The 19133-nt window shown below is 33.9% G+C and overlaps 1 protein-coding gene across 1 annotated transcript in view; it reads right to left on the bottom strand.

The window, feature by feature from the left end:
* Positions 1-18762: 18762 nt before the first annotated feature.
* The window catches only part of LOC133172194 (A disintegrin and metalloproteinase with thrombospondin motifs adt-1-like), a 52566-nt gene continuing 52195 nt past the window's right edge, over positions 18763-19133 (bottom strand). The window contains exon 11 of the mRNA XM_061307041.1: positions 18763-19076. Coding sequence (XP_061163025.1) covers positions 18976-19076 — 101 coding nt within the window. The 3' untranslated portion in view covers positions 18763-18975. The remainder of the gene's footprint in view (positions 19077-19133) is intronic.

Raw genomic sequence — 19133 nt, 5'->3', positions numbered from 1 at the left:
CATGGTGGCTTTTCGGATTACGAGGGAGAGATTGGAAGCATGGATAAGAGCTCTGGGTGTATTGTATTATGAACATTATGGAAAGATGGAAGGATCATACTTAGTAGACTGGTATGACGAACCAAATGAATGGCTTGACGAAGGTAACAAATCAATCTGCATTGGATTGTTGAAAGAACCACATTTACTGTACAAAGTTACTTTGTTTGTTAACACAGGAGTAATCCAAGCACAAGGGATACAACACGAGATCTTTGCATGCAATGATTTCCCAATGCTTCTTTCCCTGGTCAATGCTATTTGTGACTATGAAAGATCTACTAGAGCTGTTCACAATGAGGTAGCTGACAATGTGTTTGAGGACACTGATGATGAAACCTTATTAAAAACAACAAATGAAGCTATGTCAAAGGACCAAATGGAAGAAACTCCCCAAGCTACATACAAGGATTTCGAAAAATTACAGGAAATTTTTGTTGAATCGTTGTCCAAGTTGACTGAAACACAAACAACACTAGTATCGAGGGTGGAGAAAAATCTGTCTGATTCATTACAGAAAGTGACCAGAACTGTAAACAATTTGCAGACCCAGTTCAATACAATGAAATCTTTGAAGGATAAGCAGACCAATGACACAAACTCAGATAAACTTCAGTCTCATATAGCTGATATTGAAAAACAATTATATCAGACACGCACAGATAAATACAACTTAACAGTAGAAAATGCGAGATTGGAATCCCTGCTGAAAGCAGAAAAAGCAAGAAACAACACCATGGATGAGACATTGAGAAGAGAAGTCAAGAATTTGAAACATGAAAATGAACACTTGTCTGAAAAACTTAACACAAAAAAATGAGGAAAATGATCAACTCATGGATGAAAATAAATCACTGAGAAAAAATGTTGATAACCAGTTCAATGAAATTTTGTCCCTTAAATCTCAGCTCTCTAGCATGTTCATGAGTGGTGGAAAGGACACTGAAACCAGCAGGGCAAAAGAGATGACAGACCTGGTAGTCAATGCTGGGAAGAATAACAAGAGACCCATGGGCCACATCGCTCACCTGAGCACATTGGCTAGGCAAAAGCACAAATCACTTCAGTATTGAAAAGATTACCTGGGGTGGGGGAGGGGGTCTTGAATTGTTAACTACCTGATGATGCTTCCATGTCAATATAACAAATGGCTTTATTGTACTTGAGAAGATTTTAAAAAAAATTTCCCATATATTCCTTTGTAAAAATTTGATCCTCCATTGTGGCTCCTCCCTATCCCAGGGGTCATCATTTGAACTTGAATCTACACTACCTGAGGATGCTTCCATATCAATATGACTAAACATAGCTTTCCTGTTCTTGAGAAGAAATATTTTTTCTATATGTTCTTATGTAAAACTTTCGATCCCCTAATGGGCCCCATCCAACCCCTGGGGGTCATCATTGAACAAAATTGAATATACACTACCTGAGGATGCTTCCATATCAAAATGACTAATCATGGTTTGCAGTTCTTCAGAAGGATATTTTCCTATATATTTCTATTTAAGACTTTGATCCTCCATTGTGGCCCCATCCTACCCATGGGGGTCATGATTTGAACAAAATAGAATCTACACTACCTGAGGATGCTTCCACATAAATATGATCAATGAAGGCTTTGCTGTTCCTGAGAAGAAGACTTTTAAAATTTTTCCTATACATTTCTATGTAAAACTTTGATCCTCCATTGTGGCCCCATCCTACCCATGGGGGTCATGATTTGAACAAAATAGAATCTACACTACCTGAGGATGCTTCCACATAAATATGATCAATCAAGGCTTTGCTGTTCCTGAGAAGAAGACTTTTAAAATTTTTCCTATACATTTCTATGTAAAACTTTGATCCTCCATTGTGGCCCCGCCCTACCCCCGGGGGTCATGATTTGAATAAATTTGAATCTACACTATCTGTGGATGTTTCCATATAAATATGAACAATCTGGGCTTTGCTGTTCCTGAGAAGAAGATTTTTCCTATATATTTCTATGTACAACTTTGATAGTCCATTGCGGCCCTGCCCTTCCCCCCGGTGGTCATGATTTGAACAAACTTGAATCTACACTACCTGAGGACACTTCCATATAAATATGACTCATCATGGCTTTGCTGTTCTTGAGAAGAAGATTTTTAAAGATTTTTTCCTATATATATATTTCTATATAAAACTTTGATACTCCATTGTGGCCACACCCTACCCCCGGGGGTCATGATTTGAACAAACTTGAATCTACACTACCTGAGGATGCTTCCATATAAATATGACTCATCATGACTTTGCTGTTCTTGAGAAAAAGATTTTTAAAGATTTTTCCTATATATTTCTATGTAAAACTTTGATCCTCCATTGTGGCCACGCCCTACCCCCGGGGGTCATGGTTTCAACAAACTTGAATCTACACTACCTGAGGATGCTTCCATATAAATATGACTCATCATGACTTTGTTGTTCTTGAGAAAAAGATTTTTAAAGATTTTTCCTATATATTTCTATGTAAAACTTTGATCCTCCATTGTGGCCACGCCCTACCCCCGGGGGTCATGGTTTCAACAAACTTGAATCTACACTACCTGAGGATGCTTCCATATAAATATGACTCATCATGGCTTTGCTGTTCTTGAGAAGAAGATTTTTAAAGATTTTTCCTATATATTTCTATGTAAAACTTTGATCCTCCATTGTGGCCACGCCCTACCCCCGGGGGTCATGGTTTCAACAAACTTGAATCTACACTACCTGAGGATGCTTCCATATAAATATGACTCATCATGGCTTTGCTGTTCTTAAGAAGAAGATTTTTAAAGATTTTTCCTATATATTTCTATGTAAAACTTTGATCCTCCATTGTGGCCCCGCCCTACCCCCAGGGGTCATGATTTGAACAAACTTGAATCTACACTACCTGAGGATGCTTCCATATAAATATGACTCATCATGACTTTGCTGTTCTTGAGAAAAAGATTTTTAAAGACATGAGTTTCATCTTTCCTGGCCCTATGGTTCTGGAGAAGAAGATTTTTAAATGTTGCCATTATTTTTTCACTAATTCCTAATTATCTCCCCTTGATAGAGGACGTGGCCCTTCATTTGAACAAACTTGAATCCCCTTTACCCAAGGATACTTTGTGGCAAGTTTGGTTGAAATTGGCCCAGTGGTTCTTGAGAAGAAGTCGAAAATGTGAAAAGTTTACAGACAGACAGACAGACAGACGGACAGACAGACAGACGGACAGACAGACGGACGCCGGACAAAATGTGATCAGAAAAGCTCACTTGAGCTTTCAGCTCAGGTGAGCTAAAAAAACCAATGGCCCTTTTAATAGGTACTTCTAACGTGAATGGCATAAAAGAGGATAAACTTACATCAGACGTAAACGTTACTAAAGTAACAGCTTTTACTCTGGATGAAACAAAGAATGTTATCATTAACTCTTCGTGCATACCTGATGTAGTAGTTCTTCATTCTCTAACAAATGATGTTGGAAATATTAGTCCTGAAAAATGTGCCGAGAAACTACAAGGGGTGGTTGAGGTTATTAAACAGAAGTGGAAGGACGTTCACACCATCATATCTCTAACCACACCAAGAGAAGACAACTCCTTGCACAAGGTAAACTGTGAGATCCTGGATGGGATAATAAAGAGAGACTACATGGAGTATCCTGGAGTTCATATTTCTGACAACGAAAACATGTGGCATGGACATCTACCTACAATCGAACTACTGAATCCCAATGACAAATTTCACTTGTCTCCGAAGGGAACATCCATATTAGCGTCCAACATGAAGAGAGCAATGCACACCGTATTAAAAATCGGCAACAACTCCAAGGGATATACAAATAAGTATCGAAATAGGTCGAGCTACAACAACCAGGAAAAGCATTTCCAGGCGAATAACCGTAACAATTACTATAGGAGCAGTTTAAGCTGGAATCATCAGTACCAGGACGATAATTATAACCGCCAAAAAGTCCGAACTATTTTCGTTGAGCATGGAAAGGGCCATCAACACAAGGGTGGTTAATTGTAATTCAAGTTGTTCTGTAGATCTGAAACTGGTGAACCTTAAAATTATAACTTAGTTAATTTTCTTTATTTGTATAAATTTTATCACAGTAGAATACAGTTAAGGGTCCAAAATGGACAAGTATATGTATAAAAATAGCATAAAAATTTGTTATTGGAATGTTGGAGGAATTTTTACACAGGGTGAGAATAAACTAAATGACAAATTATTTTTGAAGGAGGTGAAAAACTATGATATTATTATATTAAGTGAAACACATGTTGGGTATAATACCAATCTTTTTATTGATGGTTTTACATACTTCCCTGTATGTAGGGACATGTCTGCAAATGGAAGATTTTATGGGGGAATTGGCATTTTTCGTAAAAATTGTATTAAGGAACATATTAAGTTATTACCAGGTACCCAGAAAGATTTTCAGTGGATTAAGATAGAAAAAAGGTTTTTTAATCTTCAAAATGATATTTATCTTTGTGCATGTTACATTCCACCTTCCAATTCAACTTACTTTCAAAAGTTAAATTATGATGTTATTGAAATTATTGCGAAAGATGTTAATAAGTTTAAGAATAAGGGGGAAATTATGATTTGTGGGGATATGAATGCACGCACTGCTTCATCAGATGATTTTATAGAACATGATGATGTAAGGTACCTTCCTCTTTGTAAAACATATAAGATTGATGATAATTTTTGTAAACGTAGTAATCGTGATGTCATTTTAAATGAAAGAGGTAAAGAATTGATTGATTTTTGTATTAGTAATCAGTTGAGAATTATTAATGGTAGATGTATGGGGAATATTTTTGGTGATTACACATGTTTTAACACACATGGTCAAAGCACAGCTGACTACCTTGTTGCAAGTGAACACTTAGTTAAACAAATTCTATATTTTAGGGTATCAAATTTTATCCCAACTCTTTCTGATTGTCACTGTAAAATATCATGGGCAGTTTTAGCAAAATTTAAGGAAATTAATTCAAATGCTACTAATGCCAGAACCTTGCATCCCGCCCCTCAAAATTTTAAATGGAATGAAAATTCCCCTATTAAATTTCAGATGGCTCTAAGTTCAGATAGGATACAAGAAAAAATCAAGTCTTTTTTAGATTCTTTTATTACAGAATCTACTTCTACTGATATCGAGAAAAAGGCAGAAGAATTCAATGACATTATCATAACTGCTGCTAACATGTCATTAAATAAGCCAGGTCATAAAAGTAAGAATATTAAAAAGCATAAAAATAAAAAGTGGTTTGATTCAGACTTGCAAACAATGCGCCGTAGATTGATTGCGCATGGAAAAATTTATAGCATATTTCCAAAGGATCCAGTTGTTAAGAATTATTACTACAGACTTCTTAGAGAGTACAATAAATTAAGAAAATTTAAGCGTAAAAATTTCCAAAACTCCATTCTAAATCAACTTGATGCACTTCAAAATAAACAACCAAAACAATATTGGAAATTAATTCATGACCTAAAAGATAATAATAAAGACAATTCTGCCGCAAACATAGATTCTGAAACGTGGGTAAATCATTTTCGCAACCTTCATTCTGTTTGTGATAACTCTTTTAAATCAAGGATACAAGAGCTAGATTTAATTTTGGCTGACATGGAGAAAAATCCATCCTTTAATGAACTGGATTTCAAGATTTCACATAAGGAAATTGTAGATGCAATAGCAAATTTAAAATATGGAAAAGCCAAGGGGCTTGATTTGATATCTAATGAAATGTTAAAACATAGTCAGTCCTATTTACTCTCCTGTATACAAAAGCTCTTTAATAGTTGTTTCACATATGGTATTTATCCTCAAACTTGGAGTAACGGGTACATAAGTCCAATTTTTAAGTCTGAGGATCCAAACAGCCCTGCAAATTATAGGGGTATTACAATTACCAGCACACTTGGCAAGTTATTCAACAGCATTCTGAACTCTAGATTAGATAAATTTCTTAAAGAACATAATCTAATTCACCAATCTCAAATGGGTTTTACCAAAGATGCAAGAACATCTGATCATCTATTTGTGCTTAGGTGTTTAATTGATAAATACTGTAGCTTAAAAGAAGGAAGACTATATGCTTGTTTTATTGACTTTCATAAAGCTTTTGACAGCGTTATCCACACAGGATTAAAGCTCAAATTACTTTACATGAATGTTGATCTAAATTTTATAATATTATAAGTAATATATATAAGAATAGTCAGGCATGTGTGAAAATTGGAAGGTCCTTCTCGGATCCATTTCCAATAGCTATAGGTGTCCGTCAAGGGGATAACTTGAGTCCTTCTTTATTTAAAATATTTATAAATGATTTTCCATCATATTTAGATTCATGTATTGATGAAGTATCACTTCAGACAAAAACTGTTAACTGTTTAATGTATGCAGATGACATTGTTATTTTATTAGCATCAGCTAAAGGTATACAAGCAAGACTTTCTAAACTTGAAAAGTATTGCTCTGATTGGTGTTTAAAGGTAAACATTCAAAAAACTAAAGTCATGATCTTTAATAAAGCTGGTCGTAATTTCACGCAAAAACTAACGTTTCAAAATAATAGGATAGACTGTGTATCTAGGTACAAATATCTTGGAGTTCACCTAACTGCATCTGGAAGTTTTCATGTAGCAAGATCAGAGCTTTATAAAAAGGCGTTAAAAGCATATTATAAACTGAGAAATGATTTTATCAATTTGAATCCTGGGATTAAAACGAGTATACATGTATTTGACTCTACTATTAAACCAATTCTTTTGTATAATGCAGAGGTGTAGGGTGCAAGTAATATCAATACTAAAAGATTCCTAAAATGCCAGAAGTTAGAAGTTGAAGACTGTTTCAGAAAGAATACACCTTAAATTCTGTAAATATATTCTTGGTGTTCATAAGAAAAGTACAAATTTTGCAGTATTGTCTGAATTGGGAAGGTTCCCCCTGCATTATGATATTGTCAAATTGTTAATCAAAAGTTGGTATAGATTTGAAAATTTGTCCACAGAATTTCCTTTACTTAAAGATGCATATGAATGTAGTAAAAATCTTTATGTACATGGAAAGAACTCATGGTTCGCATTTGTACAGAAATTAAGAAATACACTGAATATCAAAGATGAAGTAATTTGTTATGGGAAGCATAAATTTAAGTCACTCTGTCATAAAACCATATTAGATTATTATATAAAAAATTGGTATACAAGTCAACAAAGTTATACTGATGGTAAATTAAGCACATATGTAAAACTCAAACAAAATTGGGGTTATGAGAATTATTTATCAGTAGTTTAAAATTTTCATCACAGAAAATCTCTATGTAAATTAAGAATTTCTTGTCACAGATTGCAAATTGAAGTGGGATGATTTACCAACATCCCTCGTGAAGATCGATTATGCAATAGATGTAACTCTAACAGTGTAGATGATGAAACTCATTTTCTCATGACATGTAAGAAATATGATCATCAAAGAAAAGAAATTTTTCAATCAATTAAAAGTAAATTTCCAAATTTCTCGGCATTAGATGATGAACAAAAACTTTTTTGGTTACTCAATACTGAAGACAAAGAAACTCTTAATTCTGTGGGCAAATTCATAAATGATAACATGTTGTAGTAGTCATACAGTTTTATATATAGTATTCCCTTTAACTGAAATAGTACAATATTATTGTTGAAATGAGTATAATGTCATTTACAAGTTGTTATACTATCCATTGGCATATCTTTTCTTTATTATTGTAATAATTTCATACTTGTCTGTTATGGGCTCTAAATTAGAAAATAAATGTTCTGTTCTGTATGCAGATTCACTGAAGGGTAATAGAAGGGTCGTAATAAATCGATATATTGCAAGGGCATACCCTCAATGAATTATGACAAGCTTTTACACATAAATACAAGAGGTATGAAGATATTTGAAAAGTGCTGCGAACCTGTTGAAATCTTGCAAATGAATTAATTATATCTATATTTAATGTACTTGACCAGCAAAATATTCAACATACTGTTTAATAAATGTAATTTTAGCAATTAGATAGTACAGTCTATATAGGTTCGCAGCACTTTTCACAAACTACAAAGAGTGTTGAAAATAATTGTATATTAAACTTAGATTTTTAACTTGGTTATGCCCTTGCAAAATTGGAATTTATAGATGACCTCAATACTTCAGGTATATTTGCAAAAATCACGTGACTGCAACATCACGTGACAGTCTAATTAAGAAAATCTAATCGTCCTCGACATGTAGTTTTCAACCACATTATATTTTTCCGATAATAGTGAAGTCCTGAAAAGGATCGCCCATCCTTGTAAAGAATGTATTTTTTATGTAAAAAAAAATTCGCCGATATTTCTATTTGGCACCTTAACTGTACTGCGATGTGTATGAAAATCTCAGATAGACAAGCTTGTGCTCTATATTTTCTGAAGTGAAAAGTTGACGAAATTCCATCAAAAGTTGACGAAATTCCATCAGAAATGAGAAAATTCGGTAAAATGTCCTACTTTGTCACCCTCTTATTGCCTCCGTGTACACTATGAATAAAGTAAGTGCTGGTTTTTTTAAACAAACATTATTTAAAGTTCTTAATTGTAAACTATCACAATTTTAACCGTGTTTGATATATATATATATATATATATATATATATATATATATATATATATATATATATATATATATATATATATATATATATATATATATATATATATATATCAAATAAGGGACTAACTTCTGCCCTAACCATACCTTGTCCTTTGTTTAGAATATACTAATTGATTTAAATCAAATTTGATTAATAATTGACATATTCAAATTCATTAACCATTTTGAAAAAAAATATAGACTTGACGCCCTTGGTCTACTGGAGACATCGATAAAATAATTGTTTTCTGAGTGTCTAAAAAAAAAATTAAGTTGGGCCACTTTTAGTCTGTCGGTCAGGAGAGGGCAAACAAACTATTTCTTAAAGATGGCCTTGAATGTACATGTATCATTCATTATAAAATTCTGCACAAACAAATAGCACTAAGAGAGAATTTCTCATTGTCGACTATTTGTTGTTGTTGTTGTTTTTGTGTTGTTGTTGTTTTTTTTTGGGGGGGGGGGGTTATTATAAATAACTTATTATCAGAGCCCACAAGTATACACGTGATCTGTATATGTAGAAATCTAAGCAATCGTTCTTCTGTTTACTGTCATTTTTAAAAGCTGCATTTTCAAAGTCACCTATAAAATTCACAGACTAACGTGTAAACATAATACAATGAAAACCAGCAAATTCAAAGAATTACGGTTCCCTGCTTTCGGTGTCTTATTAGTTGGGATGCGATTATTTATGTCATATTGTAGCTGTCTTGTTTGTGTGTCCTTCCTTGCCTGTCCATTACACAAAAAATAATTTTTTAAATTAATAGAGGTTATGATAAAGATAAAAGGTTCTCAAATCGGCATCAAACTTCAAGATCAAGGTCATGAGTTCAACTATCATGATTCAATTCAATCTTTCAGATCTTGTCACAAGAAATGCACACTGAAAAATTATGAAAGCCCTGTCACCTCTGAAACAAAAGTTATGACTGAAGTTAGACTTTTTGATAAGTTGATAAACTTCTAAGTCAAGGTCATGAAGTCAAACAATTAATGATAGTTCTTTTTGGAAGGTGTTGTTACAGGTAATGTACATGTAAAATAAAACCCTATCCTCTCTCATTTAAAAGTTTTTACCAATGTAAAAACATTTTGAAAAAGACTGTCTTAAGGTTTACTAGTAACTTTAAGGTTAAGGTCTCGAGGACAAAAAAACAGAGTACATTCGAAGAGGTATTGAAACAGGCAATTTACATGTCAAAGCCAAGTCTTCTCTCATTCAGAAGTTTTCACCAATCTTAAAGTATTGTAAAATAAGGTCAAACTTCAAGGTCAAGGGATAAAAAATTACAGTAAGTTTGGCAAGGTTTTGTCACAGGTAACGCATATATCAAATATAAATGTCCTATCTTCTCTCATTCAAAAGTAATGACAAAGGTTAATGTAATGTAAATTTTTAAATGTAGGTCAACTTTAGGGTCAAGGTCACGTGGTCAAATATCATAGTAAAGAAAGTTTGGAAAAGTCTTGTCATTGGTAGTGTACATGTGAAATATGAAATCCCTATTTTTTCTCATTCAAAAGTCATGACCAAGGTTAAAGGTTTTGTGACTGACAGACAGACGAATAAAATTTAATGTCTCCCTGCTTTCCCGGAAAAAAAATCCAGTAGGTATTTCTTAATGCACATATATGTTTCAAATTTTCATTTTAAACCTAAAATTTATTTGCAATTAAAAAATCTACCTTCAAAATTGGCTAAAACATCATTTTCCCTGTTAGAGCAACCATTTTTGCACGATTTTCGGTCTATAAGTCCTTCAGGGCAGGCCTGTCCCTAAATAAATCTGATATTACCATAGGATGTGATCTTAGGAATAATTAAATAGGAGTCGAAAAATCACAAAAAACTACCAAAAATAAGGAAACTTTTTTTGACAACCTAATTTGTTTTATACCGTTTTATTATATAGTCAGAAAAGCTCAGAAGTTTACACTGCTAGCTTTAAAGCCGAAGTTTCTTTATAGATCCGTGGTTTGAATCCACCTGGCGCCACACTTTTGGTTTTAAATACTCGTCTTTTCAAACACCATTTTAATTTTTTTTTTATAGGGGTTTGTATATTTTACATCAATTATTTGTCTTTCATGAATGTTCATTAAATTTTGATATAAAAGACGTTAAAGAAAAAGCAAATCATAATTAAATTCTATGTAACTTAAAGCTGAACACGATTCGTAAAAGGAATTTGTCCGCCATATTCGATTGTTCACTCGCTATATCTAAGGGCCCCTATATAAAGCCGCTCACTTAGTCACTATTCAGTGTAATCAGTCATCACCAGTTTAGACGAACATATGCTACATAACACTCGGCAGCGACAAAAAATTACTATGTACTTCTAATGCAGGAGAGTAAGATACCAAAGAAACTTACAACAGTTGCACAGGTCAGTGCTGTATACAAACAAAGACAAATACACGTAACTGCAATAAAATATAAACAAAGGTACTGTAAGATAACCTGCACGAACACGTGTAGCCATTCCACGCCGATACCCTTGACAATAAAGCAGTCAGGTGTAACGAATGCGAAGGGTGCTGATATCGTAGATATTACTAAGTATTATCGAAAATGGCGTATGCCTATTTACGAGTCGTGTTCAGCTTTAAACGAAGTCAAGCGGATCTATACCTCAAAACAGCTAGCACACATTCTTCAAGGTCAAAACTGAATTATTCACTGTTACTCGAAACATGCTTGTATTTTCGTCTGCAATGAGCTGCGATGGATTTCTGTTCATTTATACTTTTCAATGAATTTGAGATCTTAGAATTTTATCGATTCAGTGTATTTAGTTATAATTCCAATCTTAATTTTATTTATTGATTTCCTGTGTTTTGATTGGACGAGAACAAATTCAAGGAAAAGTTTACACATCGATAAATCTCTCGACCTGAACTACTTTCTTGCCCTAGCTTTTATTGCAAAAAAAAAAAAAAAAAAAAATGAAACGAATCGTTACTTCTAGTCTGTTTTAGCTAAACGATTACAGAAACTTTAAATTTAATAAAAACAAAACTGACGACATGCAGGACTGATCTACAGACGGAAATGTTATGTTTATGTAACTGTCAGATCCCGAGTGTGATTTTTTATTTAAAATCTCTCGTAGGGTATTATCGTCGTTCCTAATGCTTAGCAAATCAGTTCAGTTCTCGATAGGTGATAGGAAAGAGAAACGTACATCAGACTATTGCCTTATTAGCATCAATTTCACATTTCTACATCCTATATTCTGTCCCGTCTTTAAACAAACCAGAGCAAATCAAGGGTGTCGTCGGTATGCTACTTTCAATAAAGAGGGTTTGTCGTAAATGTCAACATGGTCAAGGACGAATTCTTCTGAAGTCTACTTGTATTTACGATATTAGTTGACTTAAACAATATTTGAAGAGTTTTTATAAGTTTGTTTTATTGAATGTTTTGACAATTTAAGCTAAACTTTATCGATGTTCATCTCGATTACGTTTCATTTCTACATCGCAACATAAAGTATTCCTACGCTGTATATAGAAAAAACGGATTGTATGGAGGCTTCCAAGAGAAATATTTTAAAACTTCGTATTTGGAATTATAAGAATTAAACGTTCTTTTAGAAAAAGTTATCGATGTGTAAACTCTTGACATTTTACTCACAAACTTAAACATAAAAGTGCTTCTCACTTTTATTTAGTTTGTGAGTAAAATTTCAAGAGTTTACACATCGATAACTTTTTCTAAAAGAACGTTAAATCCTATATTATTCCATTTTTAATACTACAATGTAGTACTTGTTTATGGAGGCGGAACGAATACGAAGTGCTTGTATTAATATATGAGCTGACTACAGTATTTTTAAGTTTCGAAGTACTTTCACGGTAGCTCAAGATCAGTCGGTAGAGCGCTCGCTCCGTGATCGGAAGGTCGTGTGTTTGAATCACGGCCGCGACTGACCTTAGTTGATAGAAAATAGGTAGCAACTATTCCTTCGCCAAGCGCTCGGCACTTTGAAGTGAAAGTTTCGGGTCCTTTGGATGAGACCTTAACAAGAGGCCCATGGGCCACATCGCTCACTTGAGTACATTGGCTAGGAAAAAGCACAAATCAGTTCAAAGTTAAACATGGGGGGGGGGGGGGAATTTTAAACTACTTGAGGATGCTTCCATACCAATATAACAAATGGCTTTGCTGTTCTTGACCAGAAGATTTTTAAAGATTTTTCCTCTACATTCCTTTATAAAAATTTGATACCCCATTGTGGCCCCTCCCTATCCCGAGGGTCATCATTTGAACAAACTTAAATCTACACTACCTGAGGATGCTTCCATATCAATGTGACTAAACATGGCTTTGCTATTCTTGAGAAAAAGATTTTTTCCTATATATTACTATGTAAAACTTTAACCCCTAGTGTGGCCCCACCCTAACCCCTGGGCTCATGATTTGAACAAAATTGAATCTACACTACCTGAGGATGCTTACATATCAATATGACTAAACAAGGCTTTGCTGTTCTTGAGAAGAAGATTTTAAAAGTTTTTTCCTCTACATTCCTTTGTAAAAATTTGATACCCCATTGTGACCCCACCCCATCCCGGGGGTCATTATTTGCACAAACTTTAATATGTAATACCTCAGGATGCTGACATAACAATATGACTAAACAAGACTTTGCTGTTCTTCAGAAGATTTTTAAAGATTTTTTCCTATATATTTCTATGTAAAACTTTGATCCCTCTTTGTGACCCCACCCTGACCCCGGGGGTCATCATTTGAAGAAATTTGAATCTATACTACCTAAGGATGCTTCCATATCAATATGACTAATAATGGATTTCCTGTTCTTGACAAGAAGATTTTAAAAGTTTTTTCCTCTACATTCCTTTGTAAAAATTTGATACCCCATTGTGACCCCACCCCATCCCGGGGGTCATTATTTGCACAAACTTTAATATGTAATACCTCATGATGCTGACATAACAATATGACTAAACAAGACTTTGCTGTTCTTCAGAAGATTTTTAAAGATTTTTTCCTATATATTTCTATGTAAAACTTTGATCCCTCTTTGTGACCCCACCCTGACCCCGGGGGTCATCATTTGAAGAAATTTGAATCTATACTACCTAAGGATGCTTCCATATCAATATGACTAATAATGGATTTCCTGTTCTTGAGAAGAAGATTTTTAAAAAATTTTCCTATATATTCCTATTTAAAACTTTGATCCCCCATTGTGACCCCACCCTACCCCGAGGGGTCATGATTCGAACAAGCTTGAATTTACACTATGTACATGTAACGAAGGTTTCCTATAGGTTTCAACTTTTTTAGGCCAGTGGTTCTTGAGAAGATTTTTAAAATATTCCACCAAATTTCCACTATTTCAGAGTTATCTCCCCTTGAGTAAGGCGTGGCCCTTCATTTGAATGAACTCGAATCCCCTTTACCCAATGATGTTTTTTTTTTTTTTTGGCAAATTTGGTGGAAATTGGCCCAGTGGTTCAGGAGAAGAAGTCGAAAATGTGAAAAGTTTACAGAGGGACGGACAGACGGACTACAGACAAAATGTGATAATAAAAAGCTCACTTTAGCTTTCAGCTCAGGTGAGCTAAAAACTGAGACCCCGTGTCAAGGTAGGCGTTGGCACAATCAAGAACCCTCACTGCTCAATGGCCCTGAGTGCCGAGTAGAGGTCTAATTTTGAAGCCCTTCACCGGTATATGGTGACGTCTCTATATCAGTGAAAAACGCATTTTTTCAAGGTAGAAATAGTTGCTACTTATTTTTTATCAACTTAGGTTAGTCGCGGTCGGGGCTTGATCCCACTACCTACCGATCACAGAGCAAGGGCTCTACAGAATGAGCTACCGTGATGGTGGAAAACATGGGAAGAAAATCTTTAAAATTCTTCTGTTTAAATACAGCAAAGCCATGATTAGTAATATTGATATGGAAGTATCCTGAGATAGTGTAAATTACAGTTCCCCCCCCCCCCAATCCGTTCAATACTGAACGGATTTCTGTATTTCCTAGCCAATGAGCTCAGGTGAGCGATGTGGCCCATGGGCCTCTTGTTTAATAGACTTGTTCAAGAATCCAATATATCGGATATCGCATGATAAAATGTTGTATCGAATCGTATCGAATTTTTTTGCCAATTACACAGCCGGGGGGGGGGGGGGGTTTAAAATGTCCAAAAATTGAGGGGGAGGGACTTCTCCAAAATAATCCAGCAATTTGCCAGTGCTCGACCTTACAGGAAGAAAAAAAGGGGGAACAAGCATCGAAATGAATATTTACTCTAGCAGAATACTATATTCAGAAAAAATGCCCCCTCCCCCCCCCCCCGGCGTTCTGAGGGCCTGGGTTGTGAAATACAAAGAAATATGTTACTATGATAGACATTACTATTACATTGAAAAGTAAAAAAATCAAAAAAGATTTTCGAGATAAAAAATAAAAATGCGTCAATATAAAGTTGCATAGTTAGAACTTTTTGAAAAAGTTTCTCCCATCTCTTCATACTACATGCATTGCCTAGGGATAAAATGATCTATGAGAAGCGAATTACTACATGTATTTAGCCTAAAGTCATTAACCGAAACGGAAATCGATAAGATTTTTGTAAAGTCTAAAACAATTTTATGACCCCTTTCACAGTTACTGCCCCTTGCACTATAAAGCTTGTTATCGCTATAAACCGTAGAGATTTTATTTCTTGTGCTTAACATAAAAACCTAAAATTTTAATTGGCCAGTTGTAAAACATGGGACAGACTGCAATGTGATTGCAATAGACATTTGGCCTTAAACACCTGGTCAAGCTCAAAGTAAAGGTCACTGATTTCTGAAACTTTCATTTTTTCAACTTTTAAGCCATTTCTGGTCTCTTTTGCATAAATTAAGCTATAGAGGATTAAATATGAAACATAAATAAATTTAATTTAAAGAAGGTGGAAAGACCTCTGATTGTTCTGTGAACAATTAGCCTACTAACTGTCTTTGTAATCCATACATATGCTCAGTGTTTGCCTGATTATAGATTAAGATAAACTCCTAACAAAATTGATCAGGAAAATATTTACACCGTAAAGAATAAAACTGAAAGAATACCAATGATTTTTCGTATGTCAAAAATGTATATATACTTTTACATGTACATAATATGTACTGAATTACTTTAAAATTGAATTTCTCCTTCACAAGCAATGTAAGTATTTGCTTCCAAAGGATTTTCAGACCATAACACGTACTTCTCTGACCTAAGCAAAAACCTTTTCTGAAGTAGATCATCTGTGAGAAGAGAGCCTTCCATTTTCCCAAAGAAATATAAAGATGTGACGTTGCAGATTGACGGTGAACGTTGACGCAGATATCGATTTTTTTTTCAACGTGTTTGGACGTTTTGACGCGTCTAACTTTTGTCGTTGTTTCTAACATATGGATAAATTATTTTCCTTTATATATTTAAATGATATCTGAATTTCCTAGTCCACTGATTTTAATAGATATAAAATATTTAGAAATTTATTCGAGACTGGTTTCTTAACTACATCTATGACTTATAGTGTAACTTGTATGGGTGATGTATCTATGGATGCACACTACCTGATTAACAGAAATGATTATGATGCCAGATCTGACTTTCACCTTCTGGGTAAATGAACACTTTACGTTTTGAGAGCTGGTGCATTCCCGAGTAAATATAAATCCTACCAAAATACCAGAACATTCGTTTAATAAGGATCTTCCCTAACAAAAAATACTATAGTAAACTATAGTTAACTATAGTACCAAAGTAAAATCTTTGGAACTTTGATTTACTATAGTAAAAACTTTGGAACTTTGATTTACTATTGTAAAAACTTTGAAACTTTGATTAAGTACGATAAATCCCGTGGAATTATGTTTTTGATTCCCATTCTTTACATTTTATGATATTTCAAGTTTAAGATTCATAAAAGCTTTAGAGAACATTTTAAAAACCCGACCCCTCCCCTAAAAGAATTATGTACAAGATATGAATTTTAATGTAAAGGTCGGGCGCTTGCGCCGATAAATAAGCAATATTTATTTCAATGTATCTAATTTTAATGTTATGCAGATGTAACGTAAGTCTTATTTATGGAGAAAAAATAATATATTATAAAAAAAAAATTGTGTCATTAAGAATCAAAATATCTGCTTCATCAACTTCAGTCAACATGAATTTTTTTTAAATTTATAAATGTGAATGTTGCATTTGAATTAACTACTTTGTATATTTAAATAAAGATATACAACAAAAACCAGCCCCAACCAACCCCATATCCACCCCCTCCCCTAAAACGGCTAAATAATAATAAAAAAAAAATACATAAGTTGTTAAACTAATAAAAAAAACTTTGAAACTTTGATTAAGTATAGGGAAAACTTTGAAACTTTAATTAACTATAGTAAAAACTATGGAACTTTGATTTACTATAGTAAAAACTTTGGAACTTTGATTTACTATAGTAAAAACTTTGGAACTTTGATTTACTATAGTGAAAACTTTGGAACTTTGATTTACTATAGTGAAAACTTTGCGACTTTGATTTACTATAGTTAACTATAGTAAACTATAGTTGACTATAGTACTTTTTTGTTAGGGCGACCTTGCATTACCTATTGATAACATTCGGCGAGGTGACTTCTATCTTTTATTATCTGTTTAAATAGGATCATAACATGGAACACATGTGCTACTCCATATGATAATTTAATTACGGACGTTCAAGATGTTCAGATTTAGTATTTGGTACTTAAATTTCCATAATGATTGCAGTTGGGAAGCAAAGGAAAATAGAAAATGTAACTTGCGAAATATAGATTTCATTCGTCCGTTAATACAGTAGTACTTGTAAGTGTGTATGTGGACATGTCTTGCCGGGTAATATTTTAAAAAATAGAACAGTCATGTTCAATATCAAGTATTGTAAACGTATATTTGTACAGGGGCCATAAGACCGCGGAACATTTACTGGCAAGATTAAAAATATATAGCCACGTCATTTCCATCTTTTACAGTCAAAACATTTAATGATAGACTATGGGCGGGTACAATTCGACACGGACACGGACGTCCGAGAAAACATTGGATTGAAATTCTAGTTCGAAATTCATTTTCAATCCAACTGAGCAGTTTTCAAACGCAAAGTGTGAATGTATGATCCAAAAGATTTCAATTTCCAAATACATGTTGTTTGAAATTATAGTAGTGTGTTAGCTCATACTTTTAAGGACACGAAAAAATCATAGAAGACAGAGATTATTTTTTCAGGGGACCGCCATTTGATTCTTGAAGGGGGGGGGGATGTCAAAACTTGTCGAGTCAGATCATGCCCTCACATGACAGAATATATTTTATTTCTAGGATGACAAGAGCTATTTTTTTAGTTTTGTCCTCACTGAAAAATGTTTGACAAATAAAAACTGCGAGGGGTATTCAAAACTACAAAAAACTTTCTTATTTATTTCCAAGATCGTTCAGCCCCCCCCCCCCCCCCAACACTTATACAAAACAGAAATCAAATATTAGTCCCTTTATATTTCTTTAAAAACACTGGACAGAAAATTCTGATTTATATAAATTTCAATCTATTCCGAAATTGAAATTATTTGTTTTCTATGTCAATCAGTAACACCGTGCCTTCTAGCGTAGCTGAGGTGCATTGAAAATGAATTTTAAACTAGAATTTCAATCCAATGTTTTCTCAGACGTCCGTGTCGCATTGTACCCGCCCATTTCATTGTTTTGACTGTAATGGATGGAAATGACGTAAGCTGCATATTTCCAATTCTGCCCTTTAGTGTTTCGCGGTCTCAATTATGCAAAATCACAATTTCTGTTCAATCTGCGGGTAAAACGTTAGGCAGATTTTTTTTTATTACCATTTTACATGTATGTCTTAATCGCACTTTAAGTATACAACGACAAATCTCCGCAGAAAATTTGTGAACAAGAACATAGCGTAAATTAATCCTAGACGAAGTACGTCTACAGAAGTATGATCCCATGTAAAAACTGTGTCATTTTATTTTCAAACAAACAAAATCAAATTTAAAAGAATAGTTGTTTAACATATAACAACACCAATTTTTGTGTTAAGATTTTTTTTCACATAAAACAACTTGTAGGTTAGGTATGTTAGCCATATTTACGAAGTATTAAAACCCTAGATACATAACAGTAAGGCAGTATTTTTTCTACATTAAAACCAACTTTAGTGGACTAACAGTCAAGTTGGCTTGTTTTACACGACGAATCAGGGCATCTGAACAGCCCCTCAGGGCAAGGATGTAGCCCGTCTTCGGTTTCCCGTATGTTTGTACCTTTCGAAAAATACAAAATTTTATATTAAACATCTTCTGGCTGATGGCATGATATAT

This window comes from Saccostrea echinata, unplaced genomic scaffold (genome assembly GCF_033153115.1).
Source record: "Saccostrea echinata isolate AGI-Se365-2 ecotype Australia unplaced genomic scaffold, CSIRO_AGI_Sech_v1 ptg000054l, whole genome shotgun sequence".
Taxonomy (NCBI): domain Eukaryota; kingdom Metazoa; phylum Mollusca; class Bivalvia; order Ostreida; family Ostreidae; genus Saccostrea; species Saccostrea echinata.
The sequence above is the reverse complement of the archived record's forward strand: the minus strand, read 5'-3'. Positions and strand labels throughout refer to the sequence as shown.